This window comes from Aythya ferina, assembly GCF_964211825.1.
Source record: "Aythya ferina genome assembly, chromosome: 36".
NCBI lineage: Eukaryota > Metazoa > Chordata > Aves > Anseriformes > Anatidae > Aythya > Aythya ferina.
Window position 1 is genome coordinate 470,048 of NC_140333.1, and position 21,542 is coordinate 491,589.

The 21,542-nt window shown below is 57.0% G+C and overlaps 2 protein-coding genes and 1 long non-coding RNA gene across 14 annotated transcripts in view; all 3 read right to left on the bottom strand.

Annotated features, from left to right (window-relative positions):
• Positions 1 to 579: 579 nt before the first annotated feature.
• On the bottom strand, positions 580 to 14,960 carry TTC5 (tetratricopeptide repeat domain 5). Of its 8 annotated transcripts, none has more exons than XM_084502060.1 (12): positions 14,873 to 14,960; positions 14,067 to 14,169; positions 13,535 to 13,594; positions 13,223 to 13,408; positions 11,619 to 11,830; positions 8,959 to 9,082; positions 6,700 to 6,791; positions 5,523 to 5,579; positions 5,253 to 5,399; positions 3,070 to 3,245; positions 1,638 to 1,782; positions 580 to 735 (listed from the first exon to the last, which is right to left on the bottom strand). In XM_084502060.1, exons 1-12 carry the CDS (start codon positions 14,951 to 14,953, stop codon positions 616 to 618), a joined length of 1,503 nt encoding a protein of 500 aa, XP_084358186.1. In that variant the 5' UTR covers positions 14,954 to 14,960; the 3' UTR covers positions 580 to 615. The 8 variants fall into 8 exon arrangements, with proteins under 8 accessions (XP_084358186.1, XP_084358185.1, XP_084358182.1 ...); XM_084502059.1 differs by having other exon boundaries at positions 13,223 to 13,429; XM_084502056.1 differs by having other exon boundaries at positions 13,535 to 13,636.
• Positions 14,961 to 15,776: 816 nt separating this feature from the next.
• Positions 15,777 to 17,513, bottom strand: LOC311426050. Of its 2 annotated transcripts, XR_014686542.1 has the most exons (3): positions 17,426 to 17,513; positions 16,868 to 17,102; positions 15,777 to 16,669 (listed from the first exon to the last, which is right to left on the bottom strand). It is a non-coding gene; the product is annotated as an uncharacterized lncRNA (long non-coding RNA). The 2 variants fall into 2 exon arrangements; XR_014686543.1 differs by lacking the exon at positions 17,426 to 17,513 and having other exon boundaries at positions 16,868 to 17,368.
• Positions 17,514 to 18,239: 726 nt separating this feature from the next.
• Positions 18,240 to 21,542, bottom strand: part of OSGEP (O-sialoglycoprotein endopeptidase) — a 70,894-nt gene continuing 67,591 nt past the window's right edge. For 3 of the 4 annotated variants that reach the window (XM_084502134.1, XM_084502135.1, XM_084502131.1), the window contains 3 exons: positions 21,201 to 21,295; positions 19,040 to 19,144; positions 18,240 to 18,497 (listed from right to left, as the gene is read on the bottom strand). In XM_084502134.1, the coding sequence (XP_084358260.1) occupies positions 18,339 to 18,497; positions 19,040 to 19,144; positions 21,201 to 21,295 (359 nt within the window). In that variant the 3' untranslated portion in view covers positions 18,240 to 18,338. The remainder of the gene's footprint in view (positions 18,498 to 19,039; positions 19,145 to 21,200; positions 21,296 to 21,542) is intronic. The other variant, XM_084502133.1, reaches the window with a different exon arrangement.

Consider the following 21,542-nt stretch of genomic DNA (forward strand, 5'->3'; position numbering starts at 1 on the left):
CGGGCTCTGAGGGGGCTGCCACACCCAAGATGGCGGCATCCCCGTGGTGATTGCCACACCCAACATGGCCGCCTCCATGTCCCTGGGCCACACCCAAGATGGCCGCCTTTAATAAGACACACCCATCCAAGATGGCTTCCCAGTTGGGACATGCCACACCCAACATGGCCGACTCCATAAAGACAGGCCCACCCAAGATGGCTTCGCACTTGGGGGATGCCACACCCAAGATGGCCGCCTTCATGTGTCCTGGCCACACCCAACATGGCTTCCCAGTTGGGACATGCCACACCCAGGATGGCCGCCTTCGTGTGTCTGTGCCACACCCAATATGGCGGTCTTTGTGCATCTGGGCCACACCCAAGATGGCCGCCTCCATTAAGAGACGCCCACCCAAGATGGCTTCCCAGTTGGGAGGTGCCACACCCAAGATGGCGGCCCCCATCTGCCCGTGCCACACCCAACATGGCCGCCCCCACGGTGCCATTTCCCCCTCCCCGAGACGTCTCCGCCCCCTTCTCCCAAGCCCCGCCCCCTCGGGCAGGGGGCGGGGCGCTAATTAAGGCCGGGACCCGTTAATTGGGGGGTTAATTAAGGGTTTAATTAATTAATTCATTAACTGGGGGGGTTGGAGCACTGCAGCCGGGGGGGGGCGGCGGCCGAGGGGGGGGGGCGGCGCCCGTTGACCACCAGGGACAGCGGGGACGGGACCCGGACCGACAGGAACGAGAACGTCTGCACCAGTACAAACCAGTACAAACCAGTAAGGACCAGTACGGACCAGTATAAACCAGTATGGACCAGTATGGACCAGTACGGACCAGTATGGACCAGTACAGACCGGTATATACTGGTACAAACTGGTATATACTGGTATAGCCCAGTACAAACCAGTATAAAGCAGCACACACCCCTCCCAGTATATCCCAGTATGCCCCAGTCCCCTCCCAGTGCCTCCCAGTATAGCCCAGGCCCTCCCAGTACCCCCAAACCTCCCCGGATCCCCTCCCAGTTCATCCCTGTCCCCTCCCAGTATATCCCAGTGCCCTCCCAGTATGGCCCAATACCCCCAAGTCCCTTCCCAGTCCCTCCCAGTATCCCCCCAGTATGGCCCAGTACTCCCAAACCCTCTCCCAGTCCCTCCCAGTATCCCCCAGTCCCCTCCCAGTACATCCCAGTACCCCCCAGTCCCCCTTAACCCCCTCCCAGTCCGTCCCAGTATATCCCAGTTCCCTCCCAGTACCCTCCCAGTCCCCTTTAACCCCCTCCCAGTCCCTCCCAGTATATCCCAGTTCCCTCCCAGTCCCCTTTAACCCCTTCCCAGTCCTTCCCAGTACCTCCCAGTATATCCCAGTTCCCTCCCAGTATCCCCCAGTCCCCTCCCAGTCCCTCCCAATCCCCCCCAGTGCCCCTTAACCCCCTCCCAGTCCCTCCCAGTAGCTCCCAGTACATCCCAGTCCCCTCCCAGTCCCCCTTAACCCCCTCCCAGTATATCCCAGTATCCCCCAGTCCCCTCCCAGTCCCTCCCAATCCCCTCCCAGTGCCCCCCCATCCCCTCCCAGTCCCTCCCAGTATATCCCAGTCCCCTCCCAGTGCCCCCCCATCCCCTCCCAGTCCCTCCCAGTGCTCCCAGTTACCTTCCCCTGGTGCTGCACCAGTTGCTGGCGCAGGCGGGGCTCGGGCAGCCCCAGGGCGTCCCCCACCAGTACCCCCCAGTTTGGGGCCGCGTTGAAGACGCTGACGGCCGCCACCGCCCCCGCCCCGTCCGCCACCCCCAGCGTCCTGCACCAGTACAAACCAGTAAGAACCAGTACAAACCAGTACAAACCAGTATAAACCAGTACGGACCAGTATAAATCAGTATGGAGCCCTACAGACCGGTTTTGGGGGGAAAAAGGGGCGCTGGGGGGGGTTATGGGGTCGTTTTTGGGGTCATTTGGGGATTTAGGGGGTCACGGGGATGGTGCTAGGGGGATTTTTGGGGTTATTTGGGGGCTTTTTGGGGTCGTGGGGCACTGGGACGCTTCTGGGGTCGTTTTGGGGTCGTTTATGGGGTATTTGGGGCATTTATAGGGTTGTGGGGACAGTTATGGGGTCGTTTTGGGGACTTATGGGGTCTTTGGGGCATTTATAGGGTCATTTATGGGGACTTTTGGGGGCTTATAGGGTCACAGGGACACTTTTGGGGTCATTTATGGGGTATTTGGGGCAGTTATAGGGTCACTGGGACACTTATGGGGTCGTTTTGGGGACATTTGGGGGCTTATAGGGTCACTGGGACACTTATAGGGTCATCTATGGGGACTTTGGGGCACTTTTGGGGTCGTTTATGGGGTATTTGGGGCATTTATAGGGTCATGGGGACACTTATGGGATCGTTTTGGGGACATTTGGGGGCTTATAGGGTTATGGGGGCACTTATAGGGTCACAGGGACACTTATGGGGTCATTTATGGGGTATTTGGGGCATTTATAGGGTCATGGGGACAGTTATGGGGTCGTTTTGGGGACATTTGGGGGCTTATAGGGTCACTGGGACACTTATAGGGTCATCTATGGGGTCACTGGGACATTTATGGGGTCATTTATGGGGTATTTGGGGCATTTATAGGGTCGTGGGGACAGTTATGGGGTCGTTTTGGGGACATTTGGGGGCTTATAGGGTCACAGGGACGCTTATAGGGTCACAGGGACACTTATGGGGTCATTTTGGGGACTTTTGGGGTCATTTATGGGGTCTTTTGGGCACTTATAGGGTCATTTATGGGGACATTTGGGGGCTTATAGGGTCACAGGGACGCTTATAGGGTCATTGGGACACTTCTGGGGTCATTTTTGGGTTATTTGGGGCATTTATAGGGTCATGGGGTCACTTATGGGGTCACGGGGACCTGGGGACCCTTATAGGGCCGTGGGGACGCTTATAGGATCACCCCAAAACCCCCCAAAAAACCCCCTAAACCCCCCCAAAACCCCCCTCCCCCTGACCCTCCACCCCCTCCCCGACCCCGTAACCCCCCCTAGAAACCCCAAAACCCCAAAAACCCCATAAACGACCCCAAAACTCACAGCGGGACGCCCTCGTCCGGGGTGAGGCTGAAGAGGACGCGGCCCAGCAGCGCCCGCCCGGGGTTGGCCCCGAAACGCAGCGACCCCAAAAGGGTCGGGACCCCCCCCGACGGCCCCAAAAGGGACGGGGGCAGCGACCCCAAAAGGCCCCGCAGCCGCTTGCCCCGCACTTTGCCCTAAAAGAAGGGAAATAGACCCAAAAAGAGCCCGAATGGGCCCAAAACTGCCCTAAATGACACTAAATGGCCCCAAAATAACTCCAAATGGTCCCAAATCCACCCCAAATGGCCCCAAATCCACATAAAATGGACCCAAATCCACCCCAAAGGACCCAAAATAATCCTAAATGGCCCCAAAAACACCCAAAATTCCCCAAATCCACCCAAAATGGCCCCAAAACCACCCAAAATTCCCCAAATCCACCCTAAATGGCCCCAAAAGCACCCCAAAGGACCCAAATCCACACTAAATGACCCCAAAAACACCCAAAATGGCCCCAAAACACCCAAAATGGACCCAAATCCACATAAAATGGACCCAAATCCACCCCAAAGGACCCAAAATAACCCTAAATGGCCCCAAAAACACCCCAAAAGGCCCCCAAAACACACAAAATGGCCCCAAATGGCCCCAAAACTGCCCAAAATGACACTAAAGGGCCCCAAAATAAGCCCAAATGGACCCCAAATAACCCTAAATGGCCCCAAAACCACCCGAAATGGCCCCAAATCCACCCCAAAAGACCCAAATCCACCCTAAATGACCCCCAAAATGCCCCAAATCCACCCCAAAGGACCCAAAATAACCCTAAATGGCCCCAAAACTGCCCAAAATGACACTAAATGGCCCCAAATCCACCCCAAATGGCCCCAAATAGCCCCAAATCCACCCCCGACGGCCCCAAAAGGGACGGGGGCAGCGACCCCAAAAGGCCCCGCAGCCGCTTGCCCCGCACTTTGCCCTAAAAGAAGGGAAATGGACCCAAAAAGAGCCCGAATGGGCCCAAAACTGCCCTAAATGACGCTAAATGGCCCCAAAAACGCCCAAAATGGCCCCAAAACTGCCCTAAATGGCCCCAAAATGGCCCCAAATCCACCCTAAATGGCCCCCAAAACGCCCAAAATGGACCCAAAATAACCCTAAATGGCCCCAAAACTGCCCAAAATGACACTAAATGGCCCCAAATCCACCCCCAAATGGACCCAAAATAACCCCAAATGGCCCCAAATCCACCCCAAATGGCCCCAAAACTGCCCCAAAGGACCCAAATCCACCCTAAATGACCCCCAAAACACCCAAAATGGCCCCAAAACACCCAAAATGGACCCAAATCCACCCCAAAGGACCCAAAATAACCCTAAATGTCCCCAAATTGGCCCCAAATGGCCCCAAAACCGCCCCAAATGGACCCAAATCCACCCATAATGGCCCCCAATCCACCCCAAATGGTCCCAAAACCGCCCCAAATGGCCCGAAAACCGCCCCAAATTCCCCAAATTACCACAAAGTGCCTCTAAAATCCCCCAAAATGCCCCAAATCCCCCCAAATTCCCCCCAAAATACACCAAATCCCTCAAATAGCCCCAAATTCCCCAAATTTACCACAAAATCCCCCAAAATTGGCTCCCAAATAGCCCCAAATCCCACTAAAATGCCCCCAAATCCCCAAATCTCCCCAAATCCCCCTAAAATGCCCCCCAAATGCCCCAAATCCCCCGAAATTACCACAAATTCCCTCAGAATTTTACCCCAAATTCGCCCAAATGCCCCCAAATTACCACAAATCCCCAAATCCTCCCCAAATCCCCCCCAAAAAGCCCCCAAACCCCCCAAAATGCCCCAAATTCCCCCAAAATGTCCCCCAAACCCCCCAATTCCTCCCAAAATCCCCCCAAAACGCCCCAAATTCCACAAATTACCACAAAACCCCTCTTAAAACCCCCCTAAACCCCCCCAAAACGCCCCCAAACCCCCCAAAAAGCCCCAAAATCCCCCAATTTCCCCCCAAAAAAGCCCCCCCAAGATGGCCGCCGCCTTCGCCTCACGCCAAACCCCGCCCCTTGTCCCCAAACCCCGCCCCCTTCCCTCAAACCCCGCCCCCCTCCCCCCAACCCCGCCCCCTGTCCCCAAAACCCCGCCCACCTCCCCCCCCTCCAAGCCCCGCCCCCTCAGCTGTCACTCACGCGGTTGCTCAGCAACGCGCAGAGGCGCCCCAGGAAGTCCAGCAGCCGCGCGTGGCGCATGCGCGGCTCCGCCCACTCCGGCGCCAAGGCGGCGGCGCGCGCCAGCCCCTCCAGGGCGGCCCCGTAGCGCTCCTGGTACTGCAGCAGCTGCGCGCCCATTGGCTGAGTCGCGCCGCGCCTCGCTCCCCCATTGGCTGCCGCCCCCGCCGCTCTTCCTCCCGCCTCCCGCCCTTAGTCCCGCCCACGCTCGCTCCCCATTGGCTGCCGTACCGTGGCGCGGTTGAGGTGGAGGTCGGGATTGGCTGCGGCGGCGGGGTCGATTTTTTCCTAAAGGGGCGGGGCCGCGTCACCATGGCGACGGGGACACGCCCCCTAGCAACGGGGCCCGGCCCTAGCAACGGGGCCTGCCCCTAGCAACGGGGCCTGCCCCATAGGCCCCGCTAGGCCCCATAGGGCCCCATAGCAACCATAGGGCCCTATAGGGGTTTGTAGGGCCCCACAGTGACCCTATAGCATCTATAGGGCCCAATAGAGACCCTATAGCGACCCCAGGCCCTATAGTGGCCATAGGGCCCCATAGTGACCCCATAGATGCCCCCAGCCCTATAGGGACCCCATAGCAACCCCTGACCCTATAGGAACTATAAGGCCCTATAGTGACCCTATAGTGACTATAGGGCCCCATAGAGACCCCAAAGCAACCCCAGGCCCTATAGTGGCCATAGGGCCTCATAAGGACCCCATAGACACCTCTGGCCCTATAGGGATCCCATAGCAACCCCTGACCCTATAGCAACTATAAGGCCCTATAGTAACCCTGTAGTGACTATAGGGCCCTATAGAGACCCCAAAGCAACCCCAGGCCCTATAGGGACCATAGGGCCCCATAACGATCCCATAGACACCTCTGGCCCTATAGGGACCCCATAGACACCCCTGGCCCTATAGGAACTATAAGGCCCTATAGTGACCCTATAGTGACTATAGGGCCCCATAGAGACCCCAAAGCGACCCCAGGCCCTATAGTGGCCATAGGGCCCCATAGTGACCCCATAGACACCTCTGGCCCTATAGGGACCCCATAGACACCCCTGACCCTATAACAACCATAGGGCCCCATAGAGACCCCATAGCGGCCCCAGGCCCTATAGGGACCATAGGGCCCCATAGCGACCCCATAGACAACCCTGGCCCTATAGGAGCCCCATAGCAACCACAGGACCCTACAGCGACCCTATAAACCCCCCGGCCCTACAGCGACCCTATAAGACCCCTTGACCCTATAACCCCTCCCCGGCCCTATAACGCCCTCCCCGGCCCTATAACGCCCTCCTCCCGCCCCATAACACCTCCCACCGCCCCCCCGAGCCTTATAGGGACCCCGAAAGCTCTATAGGGTCGCCCCCCGGCCTTATAGGGTCACCCCCGGCCCTATAGGGCCGCGTACCGCCTGTGCGTAGGCGCCCAGCGCGCGGCGCGCGGCCTCGGGGCTCTGCCCCCCGGCGAAGAAGAGCGAGACGTAGGCGTTGCCCAGCACGTCTGGGGGGAAAAAAGGGGGTTTAGGGACCCCATAACGACCCCATAAACACCCCCCGACCCTATAAAGCTCCCCCCGACCCTATAAAACCCCCCCGACCCCATAAAACCCCCCCGAACCTATAAGGACCCCTTAAAACCCCCGCAACCCCATAAAACCCTCCTGACCCTATAAGGACCCTATAAAAACCCCCGACCCCATAAAACTCCCTGGACCCTATAAGGACCCCATAAACACCCCCCGACCCCATAAAGCTCCCCCCGACCCTATAAAACCCCCCCGAACCTATAAAATCCCCACGAACCTATAAGAACCCTATAAAACCCCCCCGACCCTATAACAACCCCATAAGACCCTATAAAGCCCCCCGACCCTACAGTGACCCCATAAACCCCCATGACCCCATAAAGCTCCCCCCGACCCTATAAAACCCCCCTGACCCCATAAAATCCCCCCGAACCTATAAGGACCCCTTAAAACCCCCGCAACCCCATAAAACCCTCCCGACCCTATAAGGACCCTATAAACACCCCCGACCCCATAAAGCTTCCCGGACCCCATAACGACCCCATAAACAACCCCCGACCCCAAAAAGTTCCCCCTGACCCTATAAAACCCCCCTGACCCCATAAAATCCCCCCGAACCTATAAGGACCCCTTAAAACCCCCCCGACCCTATAACAACCCCATAAGACCCTATAAAGCCCCCTGACCCTATAGTGACCCCATAAACACCCCCCGACCCCATAAACACCCCCCCGACCCTATAAACCCCCCCCTGACCCCATAAAACCCCCCTGAACCTATAAGGACCCTATAAACACCCCCGACCCCATAAAACTTCCCGGACCCCATAACGACCCCATAAACACCCCCCGACCCCAAAAAGTTCCCCCCGACCCTATAAAACCCCCCTGACCCCATAAAATCCCCCCGAACCTATAAGGACCCCTTAAAACCCCCCCGACCCTATAACAACCCCATAAGACCCCATAAAGCCCCCCGACCCTATAGTGACCCCATAAATCCCCATGACCCCATAAACACCCCCCCGACCCTATAAACCCCCCCCCGACCCCATAAAACCCCCCCCGAACCTATAAGGACCCCATAAAACCCCCGCAACCCCATAAAATCCCCCCGACCCTATAACGGCCCTATAAGACCCTAAAAGTTCCCATAGCCCTACAGCCTCCCCCTTTAGCCCAATCAACCCCAAAATCACATCAATTAACCCCAAAGACCCCCTCATTAATCCCCCTTAACCCCGACCCGCTCACCCTATAGGAACCCTATAAAAAACCCGTGACCCTATAAAACCCCATAACGACCCTATAAGATTCCATAGCCCTACAGCCTCCCCCTTTAGCCCAATCAACCCCAAAATCACACCAATTAACCCCAACCACCCCCAGACCCACCCCCATCAACCCCGACCCGCTCACCCTATAGAAACCCTATAAAAAACCCGCGACCCTATAACGGCCCTATAAGCCCCTAAAAGTTCCCATAGCCCTACAGCCTCCCCCTTTAGCCCAATCAACCCCAAAATCACACCAATTAACCCCAACCACCCCCTCATTAATCCCCATTAACCCCGACCCGCTCACCCTATAGGAACCCTATAAAAAAACCCTGACCCTATAACTTTGTCCCCGACCCTATAACGATCCCATAGCCCTACAGCCTCCCCCTTTAGCCCAATCAACCCCAAAATCACACCAATTAACCCCAAGGACCCCCTCATTAATCCCCATCGACCCCGACCCGCTCACCCTATAGGAACCCTATAAAAAACCCGCGACCCTATAAAACCCCATAACGACCCTATAAGATTTTACAAGCCTAGAGCCTCCCCCTTTAGCCCAATCAACCCCAAAATCACACCAATTAACCCCAAGCACCCCCCCATTAATCCCCCTTAACCCCGACCCGCTCACCCTATAGGAACCCTATAAAATCCCCCCGACCCTATAACGGCCCTATAAGACCCTAAAAGTTCCCATAGCCCTACAGCCTCCCCCTTTAGCCCAATCAACCCCAAAATCACACCAATTAACCCCAACCACCCCCTGACCAAACCCCATCAACCCCGACCCGCTCACCCTATAGGAACCCTATAAAATCCCCCCGACCCTATAACGGCCCTATAAGGACCCCATAACTCACACCAGGAACTGCCGTCTGTGGGGTCGCAGCGCACGGCGGCCTCGGCCTGGGCCAGGCCCTCCTGTAGGGCCCCCCCCCGCCGTAGGGCCATGGAGAGCAGGCGCCGCGCCTCCGCGTCCTCGCCCTATAGGGGAAAAAACCCCAAAAAGGGGAAAAAACCCTAAAAAGGGGGAAAAACCCTAAAAAGGGGGGAAAAAACCCTAAAAAGGGGGGAATAAAGCACGGAAAGGGGGGAATCGGCCCCAAAATGGGGGCATGGAGAAGGGGAGGGGGGGATAAATGGGGTGGGGTCCTATAGGGGAAAGGGGGGGGGGAAATCCTATAAAGGGGGGCGGCCCTATAAGGGATCCTAAAAGGGGTGGGGGGTGGATGGGCCAAATCGGCCCAAAATTGACCCAAAATGAGCTCAAATGAGCCCAAATCCGCCCCAAATGACCCCAAATCCGCCCTAAATCGCCCCAAATCCCCTAAATCCACCCCAAATTGACCCCAAATCCCCTAAATGCACCCCAAATCCACCCCAAACTGACCCTAAATCCCCCAAATCCACCCCAAATCCCCCAAATCCACCCCAAATGACCCCAAATCCACCCCAATGACCCTAAATCCCCCAAATCCACCCCAAATCCACCCCAAATGACCCCAAATCCATCCCAAATGACCCTAAATCCCCCAAATCCACCCCAAATGACCCCAAATCCCCCAAATCCACCCCAAATGACCCCAAATCCACCCCAAATGACCCCAAATCCACCCCAATGACCCTAAATCCCCCAAATCCACCCCAAATCCACCCCAAATGACCCCAAATCCATCCCAAATGACCCTAAATCCCCCAAATCGACCCCAAATGTCCCCAAATCAGCCCCAAATGACCCAAATCCCCCAAATCCACCCCAAATCGCCGCAAATCCCTTAAATCCACCCCATAACCCCCCATATTGACCCCATAGCCCCTGATATCGACCCTATAACCCCTGATATTGATCCTATAACCCCCAATATTGACCCCATAACCCCTAATTTGACCCTATAACCCCCGATACCGACCCTATAACCCCTGATACTGACCCTATAACCCCTGATACTGACCCTATAACCCCAATATCGACCCTATAACCCCTGATATTGACCCTATAACCCATCATATTGATCCTATAACCACTAATATCGACCCTATAACCCCAAAATCGACCCTATAACCCCTCTTTTTCACCCCATAACCCCCGATACCGACCCCATAACCCCCGATACCGACCCCATAACCCCCGATACCGACCCTATAACCCCTGATACTGACCCTATAACCCCTAAATCGACCCTATAACCCCTCTTTTTCACCCCATAACCCCCGATACCGACCCCATAACCCCCGATACCGACCCTATAACCCCCGATACCGACCCTATAACCCCTGATACTGACCCTATAACCCCTAAATCGACCCTATAACCCCCTTTATTGACCCTATAACCCCCTTTATTGACCCTATAACCCCCAATATTGACCCCATAACCCCTGATATCGACCCCATAACCCCTCTTTTTGACCCCATAACCCCCCATAGTGACCCTATAACCCCTGATACTGACCCTATAACCCCAATATCGACCCCATAACCCCTGATACCGACCCCATAACTCCTCATACTGACCCTATAACCCCAAAATCGACCCTATAACCCCTCTTTTTGACCCCATAACCCCCGATACCGACCCCATAACCCCTGATACCGACCCCATAACCCCCGATACCGACCCTATAACCCCTGATACTGACCCTATAACCCCAAAATCGACCCTATAACCCCTGATATCGACCCTATAACCCCGAATCTCACCCCATAACCCTTGATATCAACCCCATAACCCCTGATATTGACCCTATAACCCCTGATATCAACCCTATAACCCCCAATATTGACCCTATAACTCCAATATTGACCCTACAACCCCTGATACTGACCCCATAACCCCTGATATTGACCCCATAACCCCTAATTTGACCCTATAACCCCTGATACTGACCCCATAACCTCTGATATCAACCCTATAACCCCCAATATTGACCCTATAACCCCAATATCGACCCCATAACCCCTGATATTGACCCTATAACTCCTAATATTGACCCTATAACCCCTAATATTGACCCTATAACCCCTGATATCGACCCTATAACCCCTGATATCGACCCTATAACCCCCCATACTGACCCCATAACCCCTGATATCAACCCTATAACCCCCAATTTTGACCCTATAACCCCAAAATCGACCCTATAACCCCTCTTTTTGACCCCATAACCCCCCATAGTGACCCCATAACCCCCGATACCGACCCCATAACCCCTGATATTGACCCTATAACCCCAATATCGACCCTATAACCCCCTTTATTGACCCTATAACCCCCAATATTGACCCCATAACCCCTGATATCGACCCCATAACCCCTCTTTTTGACCCCATAACCCCCCATAGTGACCCTATAACCCCTGATACTGACCCTATAACCCCAATATCGACCCCATAACCCCTGATACCGACCCCATAACCCCTCTTTTTGACCCCATAACCCCTCTTTTTGACCCCATAACCCCCCATAGTGACCCCATAACCCCCGATACCGACCCCAAATACCCCCTAAAGGGTTACTCACGTGTGCCAGCGCCCCCTGGAAGCAGCGCGTGGCCCCGGCGATGTCCCCGTGTCCCCAGCGGGCCTCCCCCAGGCGGGTCCAGGCGGGCGCCAGCCCCGGCTGCAGCTTCAGGGCCCGGCCCAGCGCCGCCTCCGCCCTCCCCCGGCCCCCCGGGGCCGCCTCCAGCGCCCGCGCCCGCAGCAGCAGCGCCCGGCCCCGGCCCTGGGGGGACACTGAAGGGGGCGGGGCTTAAAGGGGGAGGGGCCTCCGGGGAGGGGGAGGGGCTTGGGGGAGGTGGAAGGGGCTTGAGGGAGGGGGTGGGGGTAGGGGTGGGGGCAAGGGGAAGGGGTATGGGGAAGAGGGAGGGGGCGTGGCTTAATGGAGGGGCGTGGCTTAAAACGAGGGGTGTGGCCTAACGGAGGGGCGTGGCCTAAGGGAGGGGGCGTGGCCTAATAGAGGGGGTGTGGCTTAATGGAGGTGGGTGGGGCTTGAGGGAGGGGGTGGGGGTAGGGGTAGGGGCAAGGGGAAGGGGTGTGGGGAATAGGGAGGGGGCGTGGCTTAAGGGAGGGGGCGTGGCTTAATGAAAGGGGCGTGGCCTAACGGAGGGGCGTGGCCTAAGGCAGGGGGCGTGGCCTAATGGAGGGGGTGTGGCTTAGGGAAGGGGGCGGGGGTAGGGGTGGGGGTAAGGGGAAGGGGTATAGGGAAAACGGAGGGGGCGTGGCTTAAGGGAGGGGGCGTGGCTTAAGGGAGGGGGCGTGGTTTAATGGAGGGGCGTGGCCTAAGGGAGGAGGCGTGGCCTAATAGAGGGGGTGTGGCTTAGGGGAGGGGTTGGGGGTAAGGGAAGGGGAGGGACAGTGCCCGGCCCCGGCCCTGGGGGGACACTGAAGGGGCGGGGCTTAAAGGGGGAGGGGCCTCCGGGCAGTGGGAGGGGCTTGGGGGAGGTGGGCGGGGTTTAAGGGACAGGGTGTGGCTTAATGCAGGTGGGTGGGGGGAAGGGGAAGGGGTATGGGGAAGGGGTGTGGCTTAGGGGAGGGGCGTGGCTTAATGAAAGGGGTGTGGCCTAATATAGGGGGCGTGGTCTAAGTGAGGAGGCGTGGCCTAATAGAGGGGGTGTGGCTTAATGGAGGTGGGTGGGGCTTGAGGGAGGGGGTGGGGGTTAAGGGATGGGGTGGGGGGAAGGGGCAAGGGGAAGGGGTATGGGGAAAGGAAAAGGGGCGTGGCTTAATGGAGGGGGCGTGGTTTAATGAAAGGGTGTGGCCTAACGGAGGGGCGTGGCCTAATAGAGGGGGTGGGGCTTAATGGAGGTGGGTGGGGCTTAAGGGAGGGGGTGGGGGTAGGGGTAGGGGTACGGGGGAGAGGTCAGGGTTAAAGGGAGGGGGCGTGGCCTAATGGAGGAGGCGTGGCTTAAAACGAGGGGCGTGGCTTAATGGAGGGGGCGTGGCCTAATAGGGAGGTGTGGCTTAATATAAGGGGTGTGGCTTAAGAGGAGGGGAGGGACAGCACCCAGCCCCGGCTCTGCGGGGACACTGAGGGGGGCGGGGCTTGAAGGGGCGTGGCCTATCGAAGGGGCGTGGCCTATGGTTGTGGGCGGGGCTTGTGGGCGCGCCCAGGCCCCGCCCCCTCACCGTGGACCGCCTCCATGCGCTGCACCGTGCGCTCCATCTCCTCCTCCAGCGCCGCCAGCGCCTCCTGGCGCCGGGTGTCACCCGTGGGGGGGTTGTTGTCACCCGGACGGGGGTTGTTGTCACCCTTAGGGGTGTTGGTGTCACCCTTACGGGTGTTGTTGTCACTCGTGGGGTTGTTTTTGTCACCTGTGGGGTTGTTGTTGTCACCTGGAGGGGTGTTTTTGTCACCTGGAGGGGTGTTTTTGTCACCCGGAGGGGTGTTGTCACCCTTAGGGGTGTTGTTGTCACCCGGACGGGGGTTGTTGTTGTCACCTGAGGGGTTGTTGTCACTCGTGGGGTTGTTCTTGTCACCTGTGGGGTTGTTCTTGTCACCTGTGGGGGTGTTGTTGTCACTCGTGGGGTTATTTTTGTCACCTGTGGGGTTGTTTTTGTCACCCGGAGGGGTGTTGTCACCCTTAGAGGGGTTGTTGTCACCCAGGGGGGTGGTGTTGTCACCCTTACGGGGGTTGTTGTCACCCGTGGGGTGGTTGTTGTCACCCGGAGGGGGTTGTTGTCACCCATGGGGGTGTTGTTGTCACCCAAGGGGTTGTTTTTGTCACCCGGAGGGGTGTTGTCACCCGGAGGGGGATTGTTGTCACCCTTAGGAGGGTTGTCACCCTTAGGGGTGTTGTTGTCACCCGGAGGAGGGTTGTTGTCACCCATAGGGGGGTGTTTTCACCCTTAGAGTGGTTGTTGTCACCCTTAGGGGTGGTGTTATCACCCTTAGGGGTGGTGTTGTCACCCATAGAGGGGTTGTTGTCACCCTTAGGGGTGCTGTTGTCACCTGTGGGGTTGTTTTTGTCACCTGAGCGGTTGTTGTCACCCGTGGGGTGGTCGTTGTCACCCGGAGGGGGGTTGTCGCCCAGCCGCAGGCTGTCCTTGAAGCGGTACAGCTCGGCCACCATCTCCTGGGGGGAAAAAGAGGGGTTTGGGGGTCGTCACCATGGCAACCGGGCCTTGTCACCCCAAATCACCATGGCAACCAGGCCTTGTCCCCCCCTAGGCCTCGTTTCCATAGCAACCAGGCCCTGTCACCCCAAACCACCATGGAAACAGGGCCTTGTCACCTCTTGTCACCCCGTTTCCATGGCAACCAGGCCCTGACACCCCAAATCTCCATGGCAACCGGGCCTTGTCACCTCTAGGCCTCGTTTCCATGGCAACCAACCCTTGTGACCCCAAATTACCATGGAAACGGGGCCTTGTCACCCCAAATCTCCATGGAAACCGGGCCTTGTCCCCCTCTAGGCCTTGTTTCCATGGCAACCAGGTCTTTTCACCCCGTTTCCATGGCAACCAGGCCTTGTCACCCCAAATCACCATGGAAACCGGGCCTTGTCACCCCTTGTCACCCCGTTTCCATGGCAACCAGGCCTTGTCACCCCAAATTACCATAGAAACGGGTCCTTGTCACCCCAAATCTCCATGGCAACCAGGCCTTGTCCCCCTCTAGGCCCCGTTTCCATGGCAACCAGGCCTCGTTTCTCCCCCCCCCCCCCCCCCCTTAGGCCCCATCTCCCCCTAGCAACCGCCCCTCCCCCCCCCACCATCCCCATGGCAACCAGGCCCCGCCCCCTCGGTCGCCATGGCAACCAGGCCCCGCCCCCCCACCTCCAGGGCCCTCAGGGCCTCCTCGTCGCCCCCTTCCCCGTCCCCCTCGGCCGCCGCCGCCGCCTCCTCGGCCGCCGCCATTGCTGCCGTGGCCACGCCCCTTTTCCGCTTGGCCACGCCCCTTTTCCGCGTGGCCACGCCCCCTTCCCTCAGCCGCCCGCAGCGCCCTCTGGCCCCGCGGAGGCCTCCCAGGGCCGCGCGACCTCCCCAAGATGGCGGCGCCGCGCTCAAGATGGCGGCCGAGCGCGCGAAAATCCGGCCAATAGGAAGCCACGGTTCGCCCGCCCCGCTCCATATATGGGCAGCGCCGCACCCAAGATGGCGCCTCCTTCATACCCGAGGACGCTGCCACACTCAAGATGGCGGCCAAGCCCGCGAAATTTGGACCAATAGGAAGGCAGGGATCGCCCGCCCCGCTCCATATATGGGCAACGCCACACCCAAAATGGCGCCGCCCTGTGGCCCGGGTGGGCGCCACGCTCAAAATGGCGGCGCTGCGCATGCGCACTCCCCCTGACGCCTCAGCGCTCTCGCCCCCCTCTCCCCTCGAGACATCCCAAAATGAGGCAAAATCAGCGTTTTTTACCATCTTATTTAATTTTTAACCATTATTTCCTACCTTTTTTTTAACCCTTTTCCTCCCCCGTTACCTTCCCCTGGCTTTTAACCTTAACCAACGCCTCCAAACCGCGCCGGAAAGCCGGGAGCAGCCCCAGCAGCTCAACACTGAGGCAAAAACCCCAAATTCCCCCGAATTTTTCACCCTTTTTGCCCATTTTTAAACATTTTCTGCTCCTAACCCCCCCTTAAAACCCCCTCAGAAACCAATTTGCCAGAAATCCCCGCTTTTAACCCACTTTTAAGCTTGCCCGAGGCGCTATGACTGAGAAAAATGGGAATCTGCTCTTTTTAAAAAATATATTTTTATTAATTTTTATTATTTTTAAAGATTTTACCCCAAATTTCAGCTTTTGGGGCTTTTCGGCACAAGCACGGGGTGTTTATTGCGATGAAAAGCTGTAAAAAAAAGTGTAAAAATGGTGATATTCACCCAGACAGAGCCTCATCTGGGCGCTCAGGGCTTGAAAATGGGAATAAAATTTATCAAAAATTAATCAAATAAAATAAAAAAGGGGGAAAATGAGGGAAAAAAGGGTTTAAAAGGGAAAATTTGGGGGTGAGAAGGGGTAAAAAGAGGGGAAACTGGGGTAAAAAATGGGGATAAAAGGCAGGGGGTTGAGGGGGTGTGTGAGGATTGAGGGCTCTAGAATTGAAAAAAGGGATTAAAAATTTAAAAAATAAGAAAAAAAGGACAAAAAAATGAAAAAATGGGGTTTAAAGGAAAAAAGGGAGTTTAAAATGAGATAAAATGAGGTAAAAAGAGAAAAAATAGGGGTGAAAAAGAAAATGGAGGGGAAATGGGGAGGGTTTAAAGGGGCGTGAGGCTTAACTCTGGGCTTAAAGATACTAATTAAAATTTAAGGAAAATAATTAAAAATGAAGGAAAATGGGTAAAAATGGGTTTAAAAAAGAAGAAAATGGGGCTTTGAAGGGAAAATTTAGGGGTTAAAAGGGGAAAAAGGAAGGGAAATGGGGAGGTTAAAGGGGTGTGAGGCTTACCTGAGCACTCCAGGCTTGAAAATAGCAATAAAAATATAAAAAAAAATACAGAAAATGAAGAAGAAAACGAAAAAATGGGATTAAATTGGGTAATTTAGGAAGTTAAAGGTGAAAAAAGATTATTTATAAGGGAAAATTAGGGTTTAGAAGGAGGGTTTGAAGGGGTGTGAGGCTTACCTGAGCGCTCCGGGCTCGAAAATAGCCGTTAAAACACAGTAAGTGACAGAAAATCAAGAATAAAAAGAAAAAAAATAAGTTAAAATGGATAATTAGTAAGTTAAAAGGCGAAAAAGAGATTTTAAAAGGGAAAATTAGGGCTTAAAAGGGGAAGGAGGAAGGGAAATGGGGGGGGAGTTGAAGGGGTGTGAGGCTTACCTGAGCGCTCCGGGCTCGAAAACAGCCATTAAAACACAAAAACTGACAGAAAATAGAGAAAGAAACGAAAAAAGAGAACTTCAAATAAATCATTTAAGCGTTTAAGTGGAAAAAAGCGGATTTTAAAAGGAAGATTTAGGGATAAAAAGGGAGGGAAACGCGCCCGGAGCGCCTCCACAAAATGGCCGCCGCCGCCATCTTGTGCCTCTCCTCTCCCCCTCACGGCCCCGGGGACCTGCGGGAGAAGCCGAGAGCTCGGGACCGGCACCGGGACCCCCGGAGCCCCCCTCCCCGGTGCCCTCCCCTGCCCCCGGAGGCCTTGTACGAGCCCGTGAAATCCGCGCTGCCCCGCTAGCTCCGGGCAACGCGAGCGAAGCCGCGAGCCGCTTCCCCTTTTTTTATTTTTTTTTTAATTTTTATTTAATCTACGACGCCGCTAAAAGCCCGGCGCCTGCTGCTGGCGGCGGCGGGAGGAACGCGGGTCGACCCCCAACCCCCCCCCCCCCCCCCCCTTAAATCCCCCCCCTTTTCCACCCGCCCCCCCCCTCCGATCCGCACCCTTCGGCGTCCCGCAGCCGACTGAGCGCCCCCCGGCGCCGCCGCGCTGCCCCCGCCCGCTGGCCACGCCCCCCGCGGCGCGCGATTGGCTGAGAGGGGGGGGAGGAGGGGATTGGGGGAAAGGAGGGAGGGGGCGGGGTTAAAAAAACAGGGGGCGGGGCTTGGGGTGATGGGGAGAAGGGAGGGGGGTAGGGGAGGGGGCGGGGTTTAGGGGAGGGGGCGGGGTTTAGGGGGGAATGGGTGGGGTTTAAAGGGAATGGGCGGGGTTTAGGGGATACGGGGCGGGGTTTCAGGCTGGGGGCGGGGTTTAGAGGCTAAGGGGCGGGGGTTTGAGGCAGGGGGCGGGGCTTAGAGGGCAGGGGGTGGGGTTTGGGGGAAAATGGGCGGGGTTTAAGGGAAGTGGGCGGGGTTTTGAGGCAGGGGGCGGGGTTTAGAGGCTAAGGGGCAGAGTTTTAAGGCGGGAGGCGGGGCTTAGAGGGCAGGGGGCGGGGTTTTGAGGCAGGGGGCGTGGCTTAGGGGACAATTGGTGGCTTAGAGGGGGCGTGGCCTTTCAGAGAGGGGCGTGGTTTACCGAAAGGGGGTGTGGTTGTGCCATTAGGGGGCGTGTCTTGAGCTAGAGGGGCGTGGCTTCTCAAAAATGGGGCGTGGTTTGTGCGTTTGGGGGCGTGGCTTCATTTGCAGCGGGCGTGGCTTCAAGGACGAGGGCGTGGCTTCCCGGAAAGGGGGCGTGGCTTCACGAATAGGGGCGTGACTTCACGAATACGGGGCGTGGCTTCAAGATGGGGGCGTGGCCAATGACGACACGACACAGGGGGCGGAGCCAAACGCCTTTATTCCCTCCCAGGGGGCGTGGCCTCGCGGAAAGGGGCGTGGCCTCTCAGAAAGGGGTGTGGTCTCGTCGGTGGGCGTGGCCTCAGGGGGTGGGCGTGGCTTTGGTGCTGGGCGGGTCCCAGCGCAGGCAGTAGACGCCGCCCAATTGGTCGCCCACCGCCAGCCAGGGGGCGGAGCCTGCCCGGGGGCGGGGCCTGACGGCCAGGCACGTGATTGGCCCGGGGCAGCGGTAGTAGGAGAGCTGGGAGGGGGAAAGGGGCGGGGCTTAGCGGTGAGGACACGCCCCCTTCCGTTAAGCCCCGCCTACTAAATGCTAATTAGGTGCCTATCAGCCTTAAGCCCCGCCCACAGCCCTCAAAGCCCCGCCCACACCCCAAACCCCGCCCACCTCCTCCCCAAGCCCTGCCCCTTGGCCCCACCCACCTCAAGCCCCGCCCCTTTAAGTCCCACCCCCTTTAGCTCCGCCCCTTCCCCACTCCCTCCGTTCATCCTGGTGCCTTGAAGCCCCTCCCACTTAAGCCACGCCCCCTTTAACCCCTCCCACTTAGGCCACGCCCCCTTTAACCCCTCCCACCTAGGCCACGCCCCCTCCAGACCCCTCCCACCTAGGCCACGCCCCCTTTAGCCCCACCCCCTTAAGCCACGCCCCCTCGCACCCCACCCTCCACCCCGTCCACGCCCCCACCCCAAAACCCCGCCCCCAAACCCCCTCCCACTTAAGCCACGCCCCCTCCGGACCCCTCCCACTTAAGCCACGCCCCCCTTTAGGCCACGCCCCCTCACCGGAGCCCCGCCCCTCGGGTGCCAGAGCCGGGCCAGCCCGTCCCGCGCCGTCGTCACCAAGGCCCCGCCCACCGTCCCCAGCGCCGTCACCGCCCACCGCGACACCTGGCCCCGCCCCCCCGGGATGTGACGTCACCGGTGACGTCACCGGTGACGTCATCGGCTCCGCAAATCGGCCGGGGAGCCCCCAAAACGCCCCAAAGACCCCCAAAACGGACCCGAAAGGCCCCAAAAAGCCAACAGTGGGCCCAAAGATGACCCCAAAGACCCCAAAGACCCCAAATTGGCCCAAATGACCCCAAAATTGTCCCAAATGACCCCAAAGATGACCCCAATGACCCCAAAGACCCCAAAGTTGACCCCAAAGACCCCAAAGACCCCAAAATTGTCCCAAATGACCCCAAAAGTGTCCCCAAAGACCCCAAAAGTGACCCCAAAGACCCTAAGGATGACCCCAAAGACCCCAAAGTTGACCCCAAAGACCCCAAAGACCCCTAAAGTGTCCCAAATGACCCCAAAGGTGACCCCAAAGACCCCATTGTTGACCCCAAAGACCCCAATGACCCCACAAGTGTCCCAAATGACCCCAAAATTGACCCCAAAGACCCCAAAGGCGACCCCAAAGGCCCCAATGTTGACCCCAATGACCCCAATGACCCCAAAGACCCCCCAAATGACCCCAATGACCCCAAAAATCCCCTCAAAGACCCCAATGTTGACCCCAATGACCCCAAAGGTGACCCCAAAGACCCCAGAGATGACCCCAAAGACCCCAAAAATGACCCCAGAGACCCCAAAGTTGACCCAAAGACCCCAAAATTGACCCCAAAGACCCCAAAGATGGCCCCAATGATCCCAATGACCCCCAAAGTGTCCCAAATGACCCCAAAAGTGACCCCAAAGACCCTAAGGATGACCCCAAAGACCCCAAAGACCCCAAAAGTGTCCCAAATGACCCCAAAGATGACCCCAAAGACCCCAAAATTGACCCCAAAGACCCCAAAGGTGACCCCAAAGACCCCAATGTTGACCCCAAAGACCCCAATGTTGACCCCAATGACCCCAAAGACCCCCAAAATGACCCCAAAGACCCTAAGGATGACCCCAAAGACCCCAATGTTGACCCCGATGACCCCAAAGACCCCAAAAGTGTCCCAAATGACCCCAAAGGTGACCCCAAAGACCCCATTGTTGACCCCAAAGACCCCAATGACCCCTAAAGTGTCCCAAATAACCCCAAAGATGACCCCAAAGACCCCAAAGATGACCCCAAAGGCCCCAATGTTGACCCCAATGACCCCAATGACCCCAAAGACCCCCAAAATGACCCCAATGACCCCAAAAATCCCCTCAGAGACCCCAATGTTGACCCCAATGACCCCAAAGGTGACCCCAAAGACCCCAGAGATGACCCCAAAGACCCCAAAAATGACCCCAGAGACCCCAAAGTTGACCCAAAGACCCCAAAATTGACCCCAAAGACCCCAAAGATGGCCCCAATGATCCCAATGACCCCAAAAGTGTCCCAAATGACCCCAAAAGTGACCCCAAAGACCCTAAGGATGACCCCAAAGACCCCAATGACCCCAAAAGTGTCCCAAATGACCCCAAAATTGACCCCAAAGACCCCAAAGATGACCCCAAAGACCCCAATGTTGACCCCAAAGACCCCAATGACCCCAAAAGTGTCCCAAATGACCCCAAAGGTGACCCCAAAGACCCTAAGGATGACCCCAAAGACCCCAATGACCCCAAAAGTGTCCCAAATGACCCCAAAATTGACCCCAAAGACCCCAAAGATGACCCCAAAGACCCCAATGTTGACCCCAAAGACCCCAATGACCCCAAAAGTGTCCCAAATGACCCCAAAGGTGACCCCAAAGACCCCAAAGGTGACCCCAAAGACCCCAATGTTGACCCCAATGACCCCAAAGACCCCAAAACTGTCCCAAATGACCCCAAAGATGACCCCAAAGACCCCATTGTTGACCCCGATGACCCCAAAGATGACCCCAAAGACCCCAATGACCCCAAAGATGTCCCCAAACACCCCAAAGTTGACCCCAAAGACCCCAAAATTGGCCCAAATGACCCCAAAGACCCCAACGTTGACCCCGATGACCCAAAATCGTCCCCTTTTCCCCCAAAAAGTCATCCTCACCCTGCGCTGGTGCCACTCCAGGTGCCGGTCCCGCTGCCCCCACCCCGCGCACACCCAGAGGGTGCCGTCGGAGCGGGACAGGTACAGCCCCGTGTCTGCCAAAAGACCCCAAAAACGGAGAATTTACCCCCAAAAAACGGTCCCGCGCCGCCCCGAAACCCCCCACGGCAAAAAAACGGCACGAAAAAATCCCAAAACCTACCGAATTTACCCCAAAAACTGCCCCCGCGCCGCCGCAAATCCCATAAAACATTAAAAAAGAACCCCAAGAATACCCAAAACCTACAAAATTTACCCCAAAAGATGACCCTATGCTGCCCCGAAACCCCCCACGACAAAAAA

Excerpts from the sequence above, each read along its gene's own strand:
- TTC5 (XM_084502053.1), bottom strand. The coding sequence starts at position 14,953 with ATGGCGGCGGCCGAGGAGGCGGCGGCGGCGGCCGAGGGGGACGGGGAA. Across the intron at positions 9,083-11,618 it reads TCCAGGGGGCGCTGGCACAC|GGCGAGGACGCGGAGGCGCG; the intron begins GTGAGTAACCCT and ends TTTCCCCTATAG. Across the intron at positions 5,580-6,699 it reads TGGGCGCCTACGCACAGGCG|GAAAAAATCGACCCCGCCGC; the intron begins GTACGCGGCCCT and ends CCGCCCCTTTAG.